This window comes from Mustela erminea, chromosome 11, assembly GCF_009829155.1.
Source record: "Mustela erminea isolate mMusErm1 chromosome 11, mMusErm1.Pri, whole genome shotgun sequence".
NCBI lineage: Eukaryota > Metazoa > Chordata > Mammalia > Carnivora > Mustelidae > Mustela > Mustela erminea.
In genome coordinates, this window is record NC_045624.1 from 12,429,930 (window position 1) to 12,449,360 (window position 19,431).

At 43.0% G+C, this 19,431-nt stretch overlaps 4 protein-coding genes across 4 annotated transcripts in view; all 4 read right to left on the reverse strand.

Moving 5' to 3' along the window:
* Positions 1 to 731: 731 nt before the first annotated feature.
* On the reverse strand, positions 732 to 2,158 carry TAS2R5 (taste 2 receptor member 5). Its single transcript, XM_032305122.1, has one exon. The coding sequence runs from the start codon at positions 1,816 to 1,818 to the stop codon at positions 931 to 933; it is 888 nt and encodes a 295-aa protein (XP_032161013.1). The 5' UTR covers positions 1,819 to 2,158; the 3' UTR covers positions 732 to 930.
* A 6,290-nt stretch (positions 2,159 to 8,448) lies between these two features.
* TAS2R4 (taste 2 receptor member 4) lies at positions 8,449 to 9,862 on the reverse strand. Its single transcript, XM_032305121.1, has one exon. It carries the CDS (start codon positions 9,860 to 9,862, stop codon positions 8,960 to 8,962), a length of 903 nt encoding a protein of 300 aa, XP_032161012.1. The 3' UTR covers positions 8,449 to 8,959.
* SSBP1 (single stranded DNA binding protein 1) overlaps positions 9,759 to 19,431 on the reverse strand; it is a 41,323-nt gene continuing 31,650 nt past the window's right edge. The window contains exon 8 of the mRNA XM_032305128.1: positions 9,759 to 9,777. The gene's annotated coding sequence lies outside the window, so the exon portion shown is untranslated. The remainder of the gene's footprint in view (positions 9,778 to 19,431) is intronic.
* On the reverse strand, positions 16,703 to 19,123 carry TAS2R3 (taste 2 receptor member 3). The gene has a single exon (XM_032305120.1). It carries the CDS (start codon positions 18,452 to 18,454, stop codon positions 17,504 to 17,506), a length of 951 nt encoding a protein of 316 aa, XP_032161011.1. The 5' UTR covers positions 18,455 to 19,123; the 3' UTR covers positions 16,703 to 17,503.

Genomic DNA, 19,431 nt, shown 5'->3' on the forward strand with positions numbered 1-19,431 from the left:
ACAGGCCTCTGTTTCTTTATAACATAAAAGAGGAACTGAAAGACTAATTAATGCAGCTAATTGATCATTTAGAAAATATTTACTATTTATTATAAGCTAGGGACTGTTCCAGGCATCAGGAACCTAGGAGAAAACAGAAACAGACACAGTTCTTGCAGCCATGGATTTGACATAGGTAATCTCCATCCAGCTCAAAAGCATGGTATGCTATACTCTGATTTCAGTCTGTGGAGAGACCAAAATGGACCAAAGAGGAGGAGGCTTCACCTCTTCAGGGAGCAGTGTTCTTTTTGAGAGCAGAAGCAAGTGCCCTTTATTCCCATCTTGTCCCTATCTAGGTCCTGGGCTTTGGAGCTTAATACAGAACACGACAGCCAACTGACTTTTATTGTAAAAAGCAAGTCTAGGGCTCAAAGAAACTTCTAGAAATATAAAGATATGTTGTTTCATTTTTCAGTTAGATAACTAGATCTACTACAGTAGAGAAATGGGAAAATTATTTGATACTTCTTTGCTTAAAAAGCTTATCTAAAATGACAAACGTTAATGGATAGGCGAAATATAATAAAAATCAACAATCTCTATATTAATTGTTCCTAACCTTTGTTCCCTATAATAGGAAAAACACAACTTATATACGTAATATTAAAAGAAATGAATTATTTAGTACATATAAACAGAATTATTTAGTACATATAAACACCTACTTTACCAAACATAAAGCCCCAGTCTTGATGTCTATAATACAATAAAACAGTTATACTTTACATTGCCAGAAGAGAAACAGCATTAGTTTTTATTCTGAATTTCCTGTAGCTCATTTGTTGATTTGGTGTCAAAAAAGAAAAATTTTGAAAGATATGAAAGTCAGATCCTTTATAGAGAGCTATCAAAAAGTGTCTCAAAAGAGTATTCTGAGCATACGTTTCTCTAGGATCTCCAAGCGCACACCATCTTCCAGAGAATTCTTTGACAAGTCTGCTTCACCCTGGGATTCCCCATGATCAATATGACAGAATGAAGAGAAGGATAGGCAGCCATGACTGTCTCAGAGATGAAGACAATGAGGAGATTAGCAGAAGACTTGTAGATGATGGAAAAAGGGCTGGCCAGGATGTAAATCACATGAAGTATAAGGAAGCAGCCCAAGGACTTCAGGACAGTGATGTGAGCCTTGGCCCGAGCATCTCTCCTACCAGCTGTATATATCTTCATCTTCTTGTGGTGTCTGCACAAAGAGATAATCAGCATCACTGAAGAAACAAGAAATACCATCAGAGGCAACCCACTTCCTGCATTAAGCTTTAATACATACAGGTAGTGCCAGCTTTCAAAAGGGTACAGAATGCTGCTGTTGCCTTGGGAAGGATCATAGGGCTTTAAGCCAATGTGGGTTACAAGTAACAAACTGATCATGAAGTACCCCAGAAGGCACCAGAGACTCAGGCAATAGGCCCTCTGCTTCAGCCACATGCAGACAGGGTGCTCAAGGGTCATGATCTTCTTGCAATAGAAAACACTGAGGAAAGCAGCAAACCACAGGCTGGCCTGGCTTACCAGGATCCAGAAGACACTGAGATACCGAAGCCAGTGGCTACTGTGGAAAAGTGGAAACAGGCTTAAATCCATCATAATCAGCCACTGCAGGAGAAATCGGCAGACAGCCAGGCCCAGGACAATGAGGTTGTATGAGGACCCATTGAATTTTCGGACCCATTCTCCAAAGCTCCAAACTACAAGGACACCATTTCCAACCAGCCCAATGAGAAATTCGGCCACCGCCACCACCATCAGCAGTGCTAGGGCAGCACTCAGCATGGCTGGGGACAGGAAGGAGTCTGACTTCTGTCACAGAAGGTGTCCTGCTTCAGCAGGAATGTGTGTGCCTGTGGTTGAGTTTCAGCTCCCCAGAGGGTGAGACACCCAAGGTAAGTCTTCACCCCACAGAATCTGGATTTGGCCTTGCCCTGCTGTTCAAGACTGAAGAGCTGCGACCAGGCACAGAGAGTTTAGAAATTATGATCCCCTCTGTATTTGCATCCACATGAATGCACTCTGTGCCTACACTCAGAGACTTAAAATAGCACCACAGATACTGGTTCCCCTTCTCAAGGGTCATGAGATAGCATCTAGACACTAGCACATATTAAGACCCTTAAGAAGATCAAATCAAAACATTCTCGGGTGCCTGGGTGGCTCAGTGGGTTAAGCCGCTGCCTTCGGCTCAGGTCATGATCTCAGGGTCCTGGGATCGAGTCCCGCATTGGGCTCTCTGCTCAGCAGGGAGCCTGCTTCCCTCTCTCTCTCTCTGCCTGCCTCTCCATCTACTTGTGATTTCTCTCTGTAAAATAAATAAATAAAATCTTTAAAAAAAAAAAAAAAAAAAAACATTCTCAGATTTTATACAGTTGCCAAATGTGCCAAATTTTATTATTTAAAAAATCTTATTTTTATAAAAAGTACTCTGAACATAAAAATATGAAAGCTGAATAAACTCAAATATAAAATATATTTCATTATCAAAAAATAATAATAAAGTAAAAATATATTTCACTATCAAAGAGAGAAGTAGGGAAAATTTGGGGGAAGAAAACAATCAGGGAACAAAAATAGTACATTTAAGTGCCAAATAATTTAAAAAAAAAAATGGAAGTCAGGGAGAGGAGCCATCACTGCTAATCTGAGTCTTTGAGGTCATCTGTCCTAATTTATGATCAAGTACCCACACACACATGACTCAGCATATATCTCAAACCAAGGTCATAGAGGAAGGAAATGAGCTCAAATAAGTGAAAAAAGACTAGCAAAGTTATCAAGAAATATAGTAAAGTGTTTCATTTATTGTCCAGATTCCAACTTCCCTAGGACCAGTCTAACACAAATGTTTATGGAAGGTTGAATTCTAAGACAGCATCAAAGAGATTTTGAATAATCCTTGAGCAGGATGGGACTGTAAATAAGACAGGTTGTCACTTCTGTAACTAGGTTATGTTTTATGGCAAAGATAAAGGGCTTTTGCAAATGTAATTGAACCAGGTGCATTTGAACTACTCAAAAAATTACCCTGGGTGTGTTTCACTTAACCAGTAAAAGTCTTGGAAGAGAAACTGGGCCCTCCTACTGACCTTGAAGAATCCAGCTACCAGGCTGTGAGAGAGACACATGACAAGAACTGTGAGGTGTTGAGATTGGCTTGCAGAAGGCAGCAGCAGGAAAACGGGGACCTTTGTCAAACAACTGCAAGGAACTGAATGAATTCTGCAAACAATGAGTGATCTTGGAAAAGAACCTAAGCTCCAAAAACCTACAGCCCAGTCAACATGGGGACTGTAGCTTTTAGGACTCTGTGCAGAGGGACCACGTAGGCTGTGACTGGACTCTTCACCCATAGAAACTGTGCAATAAATGTGTGTGTTGTTTTAAATTGCTAAGTATCTGATGCTACACCGCAAACAGAAGACCAATACAATGGTCAAACTAGGCCAGAAACTATGAGGAAACAAGGAGAAAGAGGAACTGAATTGGGAAGAAGGAGGAAGGCGAGGCTAGCTTCGGAGGAAGTCAGCATGGATGCAGAGGAAAGACCAAAGTATCTGGAAAGGTCCTAGAAGAAACCAAAAACCCCACCCCAGGCCCTTTGATTTGGCCACAAGCAGAGAGGGTTCCGGGGTCATGATCTTCCTGCAGTAGAAGTCACTGAGGAGCCAGCACATCCAGGACAATGAGTTTGTTTGGGGAGCTCTTTACATTTTCAGATCCATTCTTCAAAACTCTAGGATCCTATTTCCAAGCAGGCCAATGAGAAATTAAGCCACAGCCATGACCATCAGCAGCGCCAAGACAACAGTCAACATGCCTGTTCCAGAAGGTGTCCTGCTTCAGCCGTGTGTGTGTGTGTGTGTGTGTGTGTGGGTGTGTCCTGCCTGAGCTTCAGATCCCGAGAGTGATACAGAATTAAGGTAGAACATTCCACTCCTCAGAGTTCAGATTCTGTCACTGTCCTTTTGAAATCCATTCTCTGACAAAGAAGACACAACTGTGAACACAAGTAATGTTCTCAAAGGTAAGAGCCTCACTTCCATTTGCATCTGCATGAAGCTGGCCTAGCATCTGAGAAGAAGAACAAGCCACAGCTAGAGACTGTCCTTCCGAAGGAAGCAAGTCAAATCCACCGAGCTCCTGGACCCTGCTCCCACCCACCCTGACTCTGTAGAACCGAAATAAGACATTCTAAGAATCTCAACAGTGGCAAAAGCAAAGCACCTCATATTATAAACAGGTCAAGTACAACATTAATGAATAACTTGGCAAACATTTATTAAATGTCTATCGTGTGCCAGGCCCCTAATCCAGGCTCTGGGGATACAATCACCACACACACACAAAAAAAAAAACAAAGTCCCTACTGTCCCAGAGCTGATATTCTGGTGGGAGAAGCAAATAACTAATGCTGTTTTAACATGCTTGTAACTTGAATATATAAATCTAGAGTTGTATTTATATACACACAAAGACTTGTTTCACTACCAGGGAAACAAAGAAAAAAATAGGGTGAGAAAATGAGTAAAAACAACTATGAGACAAGATAAATATTTACTGCTGAATACTATGCGCTAGAGGAGGTCAAGATGGAGAGAAATCTGGGAACAACAGTGCTAGTTCACTAGCACTAATATGGTGGGTCAATACCGCCTCTTGGTGGGAGGTGTCTGGAAGGAGGAGGAGGGGTACAGTCGTAACCCATAAGTAACAAGGATCACAATCTTCGAGGAAGATTATGATAAGAATTGTTGTGCCCAAATTTCGAGACCCCCCCCCCAAAGATGACCACCAGAGTCCAGAGTCAAAGCCAAACAGCAAGGGTCGTTTATTAGGAATTCAAACCCAGACCTCCGCGCACTCATTGCGGGTGACGCTAAGAGGTCCCGAGCTCAGGATCACAACATCTTTTATACACTATTTTTGGGGAAATAATCCAATTTAAAAATGGACAGAATATATGACATTTCTCCAAAGACGTCCAGACAGCCAAAAGACACATAAAAAGATGCTAGGCATCACTCATCATCATCATGGAAATGCAAATCAAAATTACCATGAGATACCACCTCACACGTGACAGAATGGCTAAAATCAAAAGCACAAGAAACAACAAGCACTGGTGAGGATGTGGAGAAAAAGGAACCCTCTCACACTGTTGGTGGGAATGCAAACTGGTACAGCCACTGTGAAAAACAGTATGGAGGTCCCTCAAAAAATTAAATATTGAATCACCATAGGACCCAGTAATTTCACTACGAGGTATTATCCAAAAAAAAATACAAAAACACTAATTCGAGGGTACACATGCATCCCCACGTTTATTGTAGCATTGTTTACAACAGCCAAACTATGAAAGCACCCCATGTGTCCATCAATATATGAATGGATAAAGAAGATGTAGCGTGCGCGTGTGCACACACACACACATACATACATACAATGGAATATTATTCAGCCATAAAAAATGAAGTTTTGCCATTTGCAACAACATGGATGGATCTAGAGGGTATAATGCTAAGTGAAACAAATCAGGAAAAGGCAAATACCATATGATTTCACTATATGTGGAATTTAAGAAACAATACAGATGAGCAAAGGGGGAAAAAGAGAGAGAGAGACAAACCAACAGACTCTTAACTACAGAGAACAAACCGAAGGTTACCAGAGGGGAAGTGGGTAGGGGATGGGTAAAATAGGCAATGAAGGTTAAAGAGAACACTTACCATGATGAAAACACAAAATAATAAAAAATTAAAAATTGATAAACACACACACACACACAATCTCACCTAAATTTCAAGCTTAAAAGCCCACTATCTCTCTGCATGATATCATGACATTTATTTCACCTAAGGAACTAAGCACCTATAAAATTTTTATACCTCCCCCTACATGGTATTATTATATTATACAACATTAATCTTATATTATGAAATATTAGATATACATGTACATATGTGCATGTGTGTGTGCATCTATATATGTATATATTAGGAACCCTGGGTGGGTTTTTCAGGCTGGACATACCATGCTTCTGACACCCTTTTGAATATTATCTTTTTTTTTTTAAGATTTTATTTATTTTATGAGAGAGAAAAAGCACAAGCAGAGGAAAGTGTGAGGGAGAAGGAGAGGCAGGCTTCCTGCTCAGCAGGGAGCACGATACAGGGTTTGGTCCTAGTCCCTGAGATCATGACCTGAGCCAAAGGCAGAAGCTTAACTGACTGAGCTACTCAGGTGCCCCTTGAATATTTTCTTCGTGTCCTAGGAGACAAAGCTTTATAACTGGGCATGATTCTACACTGTTCCAGTCTTTCCATCCACCATCCACAGTGATATCGTTAAAAAAGAACAACAGAATCCGAAGACAAATTGGAGGCTTAGGTCTACCCCTTCTTAGTTAATGAGCCATTTATAATACCTGTTTGTGCCTCAATTTTTTCATCAGTATGACAGGCAATACTAACATTCTCTATGAAGTTGTGAGGAACCAACAAAATCACATGTGAAAATGTAGCTCAGACAATACTGGGCTTTAGCCGTCCAAAGTTAAATGGCAATGAGCCCGAGCTACAGCTCCACAGTGTTTCATGATGTCATACAGACGCTGCCCCGGCACCCGCCCTTCATTTCCACCAGTGCCTCTTCTTAACAGGGAGTTTTAAACATCCCTCCCTTCCCTGGTTAGGCAGAGCATATAGGGAGGAGGAGGAGGAGACTGCTTATTAGAGAGCCTGTATGGTATCATATCTTAAATAAACTCTAAAATTTTTAAAGTCCTGGTTAATAAGTATTTAGTGGCAGAGCATACTGGAAGCAGCAAAACTCCCAACCTACGACATCGTTAAAAACTCTACCCAAAGAGGACTATAGGCAAGTGTCCCAACAAAAGAATACAGCATAGTGAGGTTTGTCGAGTAAGGCAACAGAGACCCAAAACTACAGTGTCTGAAAGAATGGAGATGTTTATTTCCCATGAACAGTCACTGAGTTAAGTTGTGAATAGTCCAGAGCTGGGGTGGTGCCGGGTGCCCCACAGTGTCGGGAAATGTGAAGCCAACTAGGATGGATGACTTCTCCACAATCCCCAGGCAGTCCCTTCAACTGCTGGCCCAAGATGGCCAGTCGTTACACCCGCCATTGCAGAGCACAGGAAAAGAGGGAAAAGGGGAAGGGAGGGCCTACCTGTTCTAGGGGCACCACCTAGAAATTAAACACATCACTTTCTCCTCACACTCCGCTGGCAGAATGTGATCACGTGTGATGCCTACTTGTAAGAGAAAGCTGTAAAATGTAATTGGCTGCCAAAGCTCTAGGTAGCTAAAAATTCTGTTATTATAGAAGAGAAAGTAAAGAGAATGGATCTGGGGGGACCATGAGGCTTTCTGCTTCTGACTTAGAGTTCTTATGTCATTGTGTATATTTAATCCTTTTATCTCTTAATCTTAAGATCATAACATGATGAAAACCTTTCTTTTAGCATAAAATATTGGTTTGGGTAATCCTTACTGAATAATGCAGTCAAGATTCTGGTGTCCAGAATGGGAAACATCAGGTAATTTGTAAAAATTTGGAGATTTCTCATTTTTTTCTATTTTAATAAAGAGACTGTTATTTTAATAAGATCATTTACTTTGAGATGTATAAATGTCACATAAGTACTTTATAAATACAAAAAACCATACAAATATAAATTATTACCCCCAATTCCCACTCCAAAACTGATCAATATTCCATCTTCAGATTTCTGTTCCTCCAGAGCCAGTCCTGCTGTCTCAACTATCCTCCCAACCAAAAAAAAAAACAGCGTTCCCCTGAAGAACCGTGCAGTGCTCATACAACTTAGTAGATAAATTCATAAGCAGATGACACATACTCACCAAAAGTCTGATAATCCCACTACCAAGCTATTTAATGAACTCTTGGCTTTCCCCTGAATTCCATATTACATGACAGGGTAGAATCTTTTGTAAAGTTGTACTCAGATTGTATTAATTTCACTATGTGGCACTGACCTTTTTTTTAAAGATTTTATTTATTTATTTGAGAGAGAGAGAGAGAACACAGAGGGAAAGGAAGAGGGAGAAGCAGACTCTCTGCTGAACAAGAAGTCCAATGCGGGGCTTGATCCCCGGACCCTAAGATCATGCTCTAAGCTGAAGGCAGACACTTAACCCACTGAGCCACCCAGGTGCCTCCTAGCACACACTTGAATTCAGGCTGACTCCCTGGATTTTGAGATCCTTGGAACTCTCCTAGAGTGGGCTCCTGTCACTCTAATCCCTGCCTTCTAGCATTCCATTACCCTTCCCTTACCATTAAGGAAGAAGCCCTTCCCTTCTTTCCAGAACAAACCTAGAAATTCAGTCCTAGAGTTTCTTGAGAATAATAGCTCAATGACTTTTCGTGTACATCTGCCACAATATACACCTGTTTTCTCTCTTCCTTCTCTTTCTTCCCTTTTCTCTCTACAACTTTCTTTTCTCCCATTGCTCTTTGCATCCTCTTGCTATGTTTTAAGCCAGTCTAGTGCCTGCTGATGACTCGTCCACTGCTAAGCCCTTACCCAGGGCTCCTCAGCTAAACCTCAAAAATTTAACTAATGGTGTGAACTGTAATGTATTGCTTAATTTGGGGGAACTCCCCCTTATACTCAGTAGCTCATGGAACAATGTGGTGACTTCCACCAGCCAGGAATGCAAACTACATGATAAATAATGTCTTAAACTTAGAAAAAAAAAATGCCTAGTATTTTAAATTTTTTAAATTGCAGAATAAACTGAAGTACAGGCACTCAAAGGCCAAGGAGGTCAGCTCAGCAATTACGGAAATGGAGTCCACAGTCCATAGTCTGCTAACAGAGAAAGTCTTGCTCCCAACCATGAGGTGACTCCAGCCACCATTCACTACTGAAATTCTACTCCTTGTTGAAACAAAGAATCGCCTTTGCTTTTGTTCTCAGTTTAGGATGTGTGAGAATAATGAGAACAGAATGTCCTGGAGGGTAAATGGTGGAAGTAACCATGCAGATGGATTTGGCTCCCAAATCCATCCCGACAAAGGGGAAATAATGTAGCAGAGAAGCCAGTGAGTAGGGAATGTACAATATGAGGAAACAGATCATGAGCTTCATAGCGCCCAGGTGAGCTTCAGTCTGGGGAGTCCAAAAAAGAGTGGTGTTTTTCTGCATCTTCTGTATATGTCTCCTCAAGGAATGAATTAACAAGGAAGCAGAAGTCACATTAATGATGAACTGGAGAAACGAGTGCAAGACCAAAGAGATCACCAAAGACAAGACGCCCTCGTTGATGTCACATCCTGTCCCATTCCTCCCAGGCACAAATTCGGGAAAGCACGACGTCTGTCTGAGCGCCACATACAGGAGAGTGGTGAAGGCAGAAATCAGCGCACAGGCTAGCACGAGCCTGGGGATCTTTGGGGAGAGATTTCGTTTCAGCAGGAGAAATACCGCGTGTTGCATGTCCGTAATCTTCACACAGTACAAGGCATTGAGCAAGGTGACAAGCCAGAGACTATTCGAGTCCAAAAACATCCAACACAACAGGAAAAAAGTAGATAAGTGCACTGACCTTGCCACATTTGGAGAGATGAAGAAGTAACTGATGTTGAGTAGAAACAGTCCCAGCGTAAGAAATCTGGTGACGCCCAAGCTGAAGAGGATCCTATTTGAAGAGGAGATTCTGGGGCTTTTGAGCCAAGTCCGAAAACTGACCACTGCAATAAAGAGATTTACAATGAGTCCCGCAAAATTCAAAATTGCTGAGACAATAATGGCTAGAAAAAAGAATATCTGAAGCATATTTCCTCATCGAGAATTTAGCAGTGTGGTCTGGACGCTGGGAACAGGAGAAATAACTGAGATGCGTAAGTAGGCACCAAGACCCAGCCAGGAAGAACATTGCTTCTCTAATTGTCTCCAGTGTGACAAATGAGCCATTAATGGCCTAAAAGCCAGCTGCTTTTCCTGAGATGCAAATCTTCCCAGGATTGCATTACTATTTCTTCATTCATATCCTGTTTTCCTTAGAAATGCCTAATTAAAACAGCCCTAGTGAACTCTGAAAACAGAGTCCACTCTGCCAAGAGGATATAGCTAGAGCGAGAAGCTATGGAAGGCTCCAAGATTTCAAATCCAAGGGACAAAACTCCAGTCCACCAATGTCTCTGCCCCTCTTTCACAGGGAATAAAGCTCTTCTTCATAGCAACCCCAGAAGATAGTGGGAAATCCCAGGCTTCACTCCCACTGACCCACTCTCTTCCATACATGGAAGAGAAGTCTTCCATGGATGACTGAAATCCAGCTTCTCTCCTCCCTATAATCTACTGATCTGCTGCAGCCCTATTTTCTCCATCTCTCATTCTGGTCAACATTACATTTTCACCCCTGAGCACATACAGTGATTCACAGTCACACACAGACCAAGTGCAAGGACTTCACACTTTCTCAAGAGAGCCTTTTTGCAATTAATTCCATCTATCAGGATGATTCCTTTACTTTGCACTCCCTCACCAGTCACACATATGTGTGCCATAATCATTTGCTGTGATATGCTTTGCTTGGGGAAAAAAAAAAAATCAGCCATTTCATGTGTTTCTTTTACAGACATGGGTTTATGCTTAGATCACATAGGACTATTTCTTCTTGGGCATTTAGCTGCAAATCAAAGTACTCTGATCCCAAATACACAGTAATGCTTTAGCTATAGTTTTGCATCTCAATGCCTGATTCCTCTGTAATTTCTCAGACAGGAAAGGGCACAGTAAAAGGAAAATTATAGTATCGAAGACTATGAGTGAACGTGAGAGTATGACATATCTTATCTACTCCAGCAGTTGGGGGACCCAAGGTGTAAACTTCGATGCAGTCACATGTAGGTTACCAAACTAGCATCAAAATAAAGCATACGAAGTCCTGTTCCTTTGTATGGGAACAGAAATACAAACAGATGGATAGAACAGAGGAACGGAAGAAGCTAAGATGTGCAGACCAGGTCCAGAAGAGGAAGCACATTCATGGGGCCCTTTAAGACAGGAAAGCAGCCTGGAGGGATTCCCCAAGCAGGAACCCAGTGGTTTACAGAAGCATTTGTATAAAACTAAGAGGCACGTGACAAAAGCGTGCCCAGATCAGTTAACCAGGTAAACACAGGGTGAACAAGCAAGGCAAGGAAAGGGAAGTTTATACCATAGCACATATTTCCACTGAATTATTTATAAAATAGATCACTGTGTTAAAGTAATTAAGTTAAAATATTTAAAATATCACATTTAAATAGAATAAATAATATGGAGTAAGATATAAGAAGTAAGTGTTCCAAAAGGGGTGGGGGAACCGCATACTGGCAGCACGAGACCCTATCCAAAATGCGACATAAATGCTGTTGGGCTCTCAGTAGCAGCAGGCGCTATAATTAAGATGTGATCATGTCGCCTAGGGTCATCAGTGAACACACTGGTTCTGGCAGATGTTATTTATGAAAAGGTCAGTATGGGGAAAGCATTAACAAAACCCATTCCCCTTCTGCATGAGAATTTACCTTCAGTTAAATATAAAAGTCTTATGGATATTCCCTGCTTTGGGCCTCCTTGAGTGTGGTGACTCTTTTGATGTGTGTGCCTTTTTTTTTTTTTTAAGATTTTTATTTATTTATTTGTGAGACACAGAGCATGAGCAGGGGAGGGGGGAAGGGCAGAGAAAGAGGGAGAAGCAGGCTCCCTACTGAGCAGAGTCTGATGCAGGGCTCAATCCCAGGATCCTGAGATCATGACCTGAGCTGAAGGCACACGCTTAACTGACCAAGCCACCCAGACATCTCTGATGTGTGTTTCCTTTGACTCAACCTTGGCAGCCATGTCTATGAAATTATTACAAGAGAAACTGGCACCTTTGGGACATGAATCTTTTTAGGCCAGCCCCACCCCTGCACAGCTGTGGATCTCTACTCCTAGCACCTTGGCTCTATGGCCGCAGCAAGGACTCTGCAAAACAGAAAGGCCTGACACTCCCCTGCCCATAAGCTAGGTCGCTGAACCATATCTACCTGAGTAGACCGGTGCCAGAGGCCTAAGACATTGTGTAAGTCTTACTACTTCCTGGAGCCCAAAAAGACCCAGTGGCGGCAGGTATACTGCAGTCAGGTGTCCAAGCTCTAGATTCATCTAGCAGATCTGCTGGGAAAACTTTAGGGCCAATAGTTCAAGCAAAAGGACGACTTAGCTCATTTGATGAAGGCTTTGAATAAATGGGAATTACAGTCATGAATAAATGGGAATTACAAACTGTGAGCTGTTTTCGACAGAGTACTAATGTTGCTCGGGAGGAAGACAGAAGGAAACTTCTACTTCTTAGGCTGTTTTTAGTGCTTCCTCTGTTCCCGGCAGCGCAGCAGGTATCTTGAAACTCAGGTAATCCTTAAAACAGTTCTACAAGGAAGATACGGTTATCCCTAGTTACAGATGAGGAGAATGAAGATGAGAGAGAGTAAGCGGCTGTGAGCCAGCACAGGAAATCGGTGGCTAAAGTGTAAGGCGTCTCTGAGACTGAGCCCTTTCCACTGCTGCCCTCATCGGGTCATTCATTCAATAAACTGTTACCATAAGCCAGGCACTGTGGTAGGTGCTGGGAAAACAGAGGAAACACCCACAGCCCAACCTGCCTTCAAAAAACACACAGAAACGGGGCACCTGGTGGCACAATCGGTTAAGGACCCAACTCTTACTTTGGCCTACGATGGTGATCTCAGGATTGTGAGATCAAGCCCCGCCTCTGGCTCTGAGCTCATCATGGAGTCTGCCTGGGATTCTCTCTCCCTTTCCTTCTGCCCCTCTCATTCATGCTCGCTCTCTCTCAAATAAATTTTAAACACACACAGAACATGGAGAGACAGATGAAAAAACAAACAAACAAAAAAAAACCAGAGCTCAGTGTTTCCGGTGCTATGTGAGGGGAAAACAAAGGGTGTAGGGGGTGTTCAGGAGGGGCCCTCGAGCCTCCTGTCTCAGAGGAGTGGAGATGTCTTGGCACTCCACAGGGCTCCAGCCCTGCTGAAAGCAGCCCGCACGAACTATGGCCACGCAGTGGTGGAGCCCAGCAGCAGAACAGAGCAGTGCACGTTTGTGGCTGTCACAAAAGGAGTCTAGAGACAAAGATTACGGGGGCCAGAACCCTTCATCGTATCTGAAGCATTTGTTTCAGCGACGCAGAGATGAAATACTTGTTTGTATGTCTTTATTGCCCGCTTGGTGTGATCTTTTTGAGAAGAGCCATTGCTATCTAAAATAGTGCTTGGTACAAAGCGATGGTCAGATAAATGCCTGCGGTATAAATGAATGAACTGGAATCAAGATGAGCCAGAATCAAAAATGGTGTGAGAGGGATGCCTGGGTGGCTCAGTCGGTTAAGCCGCTGCCTTCGGCTCAGGTCATGATCCCGGGGTCCTGGGATCAAGTCCCGCATCGGGCTCCTTGCTCGGCAGGGTGCCTGCTTCTCTCACTGCCTCTGCCTGCTTGTGTGTACACACACACTCTCTCTCTCTCTCTCTCTCTGTCTCTCTGGCAAATAAATAAAATCTTTAAAAAAAAATGGTGTGAGAATTTATGTATGCCTAGAACACACAGCAGTATCCAGCCGCTACCTGGAACCCATCCGTCTCTCAAAGAGATCTGCTAGGTGGGCTGTAAGGGTACAAACCTGAGCAACCACAAAACGTTCAGAATTCTCCCTCACCGGCCGTGAGTACCCTACTTAGCAACAGACGGGTACTGAGGCTAGACAGACCACACAGAGAAACTCCACTCATGGGCTTCTGAAAAAATAGTTTTCAGAGTTAACCCAGAAATACCGCTCTGGTCATCTGGCCAGCTCTACCAAGTCGCACGGACAATTTCATCACAGGGAAATCAACACAATGTGTTCATTGCCAAACTCGTTAAGAGCAGGGAAAAAAAGTCCTTCATTTTGTCTAAAGGTAATACAGTTCTTCTCCTGAGCCCCTGTCTGCTGGTTGGGGGTAAGTGTTTTTTTAATCCAATGAGATAATGAATGTCTTCAGAAAAAATTTGAGTCTCTTTAGATTTAAAAATTAAAATCTGAGACATTATCCCCTTGAAATGTTTCTCCTCTTAGAGTCCGTGTGTACGGGGAGAGAGGTGGAGATTAATGCCACCTCGTGATGCCATGTCCTCCCTCTCCCTCAGCATCCTAGTCTCCTCAGGCTTCCAGAGAGACGTCCTCGTTCCTTGGTTTCTGCTTGCTCCGTATTCAGGGCTGAGTCGGTGCCTGTGTTTTGCTCCCACTGATCACAGCCTGGGAGCTCTGAGCCAGTCCCCAGAGAGGGGAGATCTGGGCTCTCACCTGCCGCCCTTGCAATCCCCCTTCTGTCTCCCTCTGCTTCCTCCCACCATCCCGTGGGGACCAGAAGGAGCAGGCTTTCACTCAGACCATGTCCTCTTATACAGCAGCAACAGCAAACTCCATGGATACACTGTCATAAGACTAGAACTCCATGAGACACAGTCTCTGCGCTCAACCCCTGATAAGCTAAAATGCTAGCAGCTGATACCTGTTGTATAGTTATTATGCTTTAGTTGCTAAAATAATTTACATACATTGTCTTGCTTAATCTGCAGACCAATCCTGTGAGGTATTTTATAAAATTACCTCTTTATAGTGAAGGGAACTAAGTCTGAGGAGGTTTAGTAACTTGCCGAAGATCATGCATCTGAGAAGTGATGAGGTCAGGATTCAAATCCAGTGTGTTAGGTTCCAGAAAATAACACCCTTAGCCCCTACGCTATACATTCTTCTAGTCCTGCAAAATGAAGAAACACCAAAAAATAACATATGATTGTCATTAGCAGTTGTCAGAGTTTTTGAGGTCACTTTTGCTTTCTTTTTTTTTTCTTCTTCTTTTTTTAAAATATTTTATTTATTTATTTGACAGAGAGAGATCATAAGCAGGCAGAGAGGCAGGCAGAGAGAGAGGAGGAAGCAGGCTCCCCGCTGAGCAGAGAGCCCGATGCGGGGCTCAATCCCAGGACTCTGAGATCATGACCCGAGCTGAAGGCAGTGGCTTAACCCACTGAGCCACCCAGGTGCCCCCACTTTTGCTTTCTTAAAACACAATTTCTTGCAGAATATCAACAGAATACCAGACTCTGTCTTCCACATATCCCAAGATCTAGACAGCTCTGTTCATCAACTGTTGGGAAATATCATGGATGTTATTTAAGGCAAAGGGCATTGGTGAACATGGAAACTGAGAAATGTTGGAATGCATTTTGGGTTTTTGTTTTGGTTTTTTGGGTTTTGTTTCTTTTTAGTTTTGTTGTTTACTTATTTTTATGTATGATCCTTGTATACCCAAAATACAGCTCAATCTCATTAAGGATCAGGATCTGTGAACTCAGCTCGAGTTCAGAGAACACTAAAAATGAGAAGTTAGCCTAAGGCACCAAGAACCAAAAAACAGCTAAGCCATAATCTCCAGTAAAATGTTACATTAAGTTAAAAAAGGGGGGGGGGGGAACCATACCTAAACTAGAAAGCAGAATCAGGAATTCAGATTAAGGACGAAAGAACCAGAAGGTCAGACAAGTCCTCAATGTAATGAAAGTATGAGCAAGTCTTCGGGAGTGGGTGACAATAAATTCAATGGTGAGGATCAGGGTTAACGAAACAGAAACCAATCAAGACGGCATGGATTTCCATAGCTAAACTTCCCTGTGCTGGATAGCAGCGCAGATTTTTATTAAGTATAAAAGTACCCATTTCAGAATCCCTATATTTTAGTGAAGTATGAATGAATATTAAACAATTGTTTTAAGTTTCAACAGATACCTTTCTGAAAGACAATTTTATGTCAAAACTAAGAATTTTCCTTTTTTTATTATGTTCAATTAGCCAACATATAGTAGTACATCATTGGTTTTTGACACAGCAGCTTCAAGAAGCAAGTATCAATATGAAAACAAACAGTGCAAACCAAAAGACATTTATTTCTGTAACTTTAAAAATGAATACATAAATCCCAGAACAAGCCCCAAATTAATTTCTGGTTACATACGACCAAATGCCAAGTAGCATGGTGATCCTTAATGCTATGTCAAAGTATCACTCATTCCTCAAAATAATAAAAATAATAACAATAGCTATGGATTACTCTCCCTGGGACGCTAAGCACTTTTCTTCTGGTAACTCACTCACTCCTTCCAGCAACCCCATCAACTATTACTAATCCCATTTTAGAAATGAAGATGGTGAAACAGAAGTGAAGAAACTTCCCACAAGTCACCCAGTTCACGGGGGCCGGGGCTGGGGCTAGAACCCAGGCCGTCTGCCTTCAGTGCCCAGATTCGTAGCCACAATGCTCTACACCTGACAGCCCCATTAGTGACAGAACGCTGGATTCAGATTTGCCGTGGGACCTAACTGTATATACCCATGAGTCTAAGAATTCTTCATGATCATAAGTAATAATCTTCTCATTGACTTCTTAATGCTGTTTAGTGAGAGGAAATTAATCAATGCCTGTGTAACTGTATTAAAAGATGATGTACTGAATTTATAAAAACTGCTTATATATATATATATTTTTTTAAACTCTCAAGTTTTCAAAGCTCACATGCATCATGGTTAGTTTAAAAAAGAAAATCTGCTTGGACTTTTGCCCTAACCAAAAATAAAAAAATTTACTTGGCAATTTACTTCAGCCAAACAATAAAGGAACACCAGGAGTCCTGAAGGGAAATCACCACCACGGGACTGGACTGGAGCCTACTGGCCAAGGGTCTTGATTCTCATTCCGCTGCTTTTGTCCTCACACAGAGGACGTGTGGAAACTCATCTCCTGCGGGAACTGCTCCTGCTGTACAATTCACTGTCAGATGCCCGCTTCACCGAGCGAAGGCTCTACACAGCACGCAGGCCACGCTGCCTCCTGAATTGTGAAGTCCGTGTCACCGTCCGCATTTTAAAATGACGGAAGAGAGGATCAGAAAGTAAATGAAAGTAACTCACCAACGGCCAAAAGTCTTGGAAATAGAACCAGAATTCAAACCCAAGTCTGGGGAACTGCAAAGCCTCTTCTCTTCCCCGCAGATCCATTACACTGTCCTAGTTACATTAGCTCATGACTGTCCATATAAACTTGAAGTTAAAGCTAGGAATCAGCTCATTAGGTTGATAGCTATTAAAGTACAACTCTACATCTATATAGTGAGTGTTCCTACTATACTGACATTTTCCAGAGACTGTTTCACCCTCTCCAAAACACCACACAAAGAAAAGCCAAGAGACATGTCCCCAGTGGGCTAGCACAATGTAGTCGCGTCTCTCTCCTCCTGTGTCACAGAATTGGTGCCACGAAAGGATCAGGAGGAGCCCTTAGCCTTGAGCCAGACTAAAGGACTCCCAGGCTCTCGTCTGTGCCCTCAGTCACTCTAGGGGGTAAAAGGTCCCTTGAATCCAGGCTTCCGAAGGCCAGGCTCACACCACAGCATCTCCACGAACGTCTGCTTCAGCTTGTTGTTTCCCAGAATGAGAATGAATGAGTGGCCAGCAGGATAAAACATTGTAACTGCTTCTCCGATCATAATGACCATCTCAGTTCCTGGTATGAAATAACTGCAGGATGTAATCAGAAAGGCCAAAAAGTAAAGCAGGAAGAGAAAGAGGAAGGAGACGATGATTTTGATGGCTCTCTGGTGGGCCTCAGTGCTTGGATCTCTGGAGCTGATGCCGCTTTGCTGCAGCTGCTGCACGTGTCTCCCCAGGGAGAGGATGAGCAGAAAGTACGAGGCCACAGACACAATTAGGGGAGGCAGGTTCCACAGAGTCCCAAGAACATGGGATACTTTGTATTCATTTCTTTTCTTTCTAAAGTGCTCGGTCACATTCCCTGTGCCATCGATCCCCCTGAGAACCGAATAGATCTTAAATTCCTGGATCAGAGATAGGGCACTGACACACGATAAGAACAGGGCACCCAAAATCGTGCATACAACCACCCTAGAAACTCTCCACTTGAGCCAGAGGAATGCAGGATGGGAGAAAGTGGCAATTTTCAGGCAGTAGAGGACACTGAGACAGGTGGCGAGCCAAATGCTCAGGTGGTTTGTAAATGTCCAGAAAATATCAATAATTTGCATCACTATCCCTTCATCACGTACTTTGAAAGAGAACACCATTAAAACACCGTCCACCAAGAGAATCCACAGGAGAACGATCCTAGAGAGAGCAAGGTTAGTGATGATGAAGTCAGACAGAGAGACTGTCTTGTTTTTGCACCAGCTGCTGCCACTGGCCAACACTATGAACCCATTCCCCAGCATCCCCAGAATGAACTCGGTGGCAGACAGAACCAGGAACATCCATTTCTCCAGCCCTGACATGTCAGCTAGACCTGACCTTGTTCTTTCTCTTGATGTACAATCTCCTTGCTGACTTGAAACTCCGCTCTGTGAACCTGTCACTTCTACCTGTTGCTTCACTGTACCTGTCTCTTGTCTGTGCCCAATTTAGTCCGCTGTAGAGCACAATTTAGTGAACCCTCTCTGGATCTTTCCGATTAGTCTGTCCTCTTCACAGATGACAGCGACTGTCACATTTCATCTATGATCTAAACTCAGCGGCTCTTCGCCAAAATGCAAATGGAGTAGTATTCAATGTCACACGAAGAAGGAAGAGATCTCACTCCCGAAGGCGAGGATTTGCACACACAGGGAGGGAGGTTCCAAGCCAGCCAGGACAGAAAGGTGCATGACCAGAAGTCAGACAGAATCGCTCTGAAGAGTGAGAAGTCTTGTTCCTGGAAGGAGGACCCCGGGACACACACGGAGGAGGGAGATCAGAATCCCACCACAGGCGCTACCAAAGTCACCTGGAGGGAGGTTTAAGTGCATGAAACAAAGAAAGTTCAATGCCAGAGGTCCTGGGTTAGAATTAAAAGGTGTGCCTCTCAGTGTATACCTTACATGAGGGGGCTCCAAGTTCTTCCCTAGAGAGCCATATCACCAGAAGTCTTAACTACCTGACTACTTAAATAACAATAATGAATTATAGCATATAAGCTACTTAAAATGTAGATTTTCAGGGGCACCTGGGTGGCTGAGTGGGTTAAGCCTCTGCCTTCAGCTCAGGTCATGATCTCAGGGTCCTGGGATGGAGCCCCGCGTCTGATCCCAGGGTCCTGGGATTGAGCCCCGCATTGGGCTCTCTGCTCAGCAGGGAGCCTACTTCCCCCCAACCCCCGCCTGCCTCTCTGCCTACTTGTGATCTCTCTCTCTCTCTCCTCTCTGTGTTAAATAAATAAAATATTTAAAAATAAATAAATAAATAAAATGTAGATTTTCAGAGTGCAGGACCACTG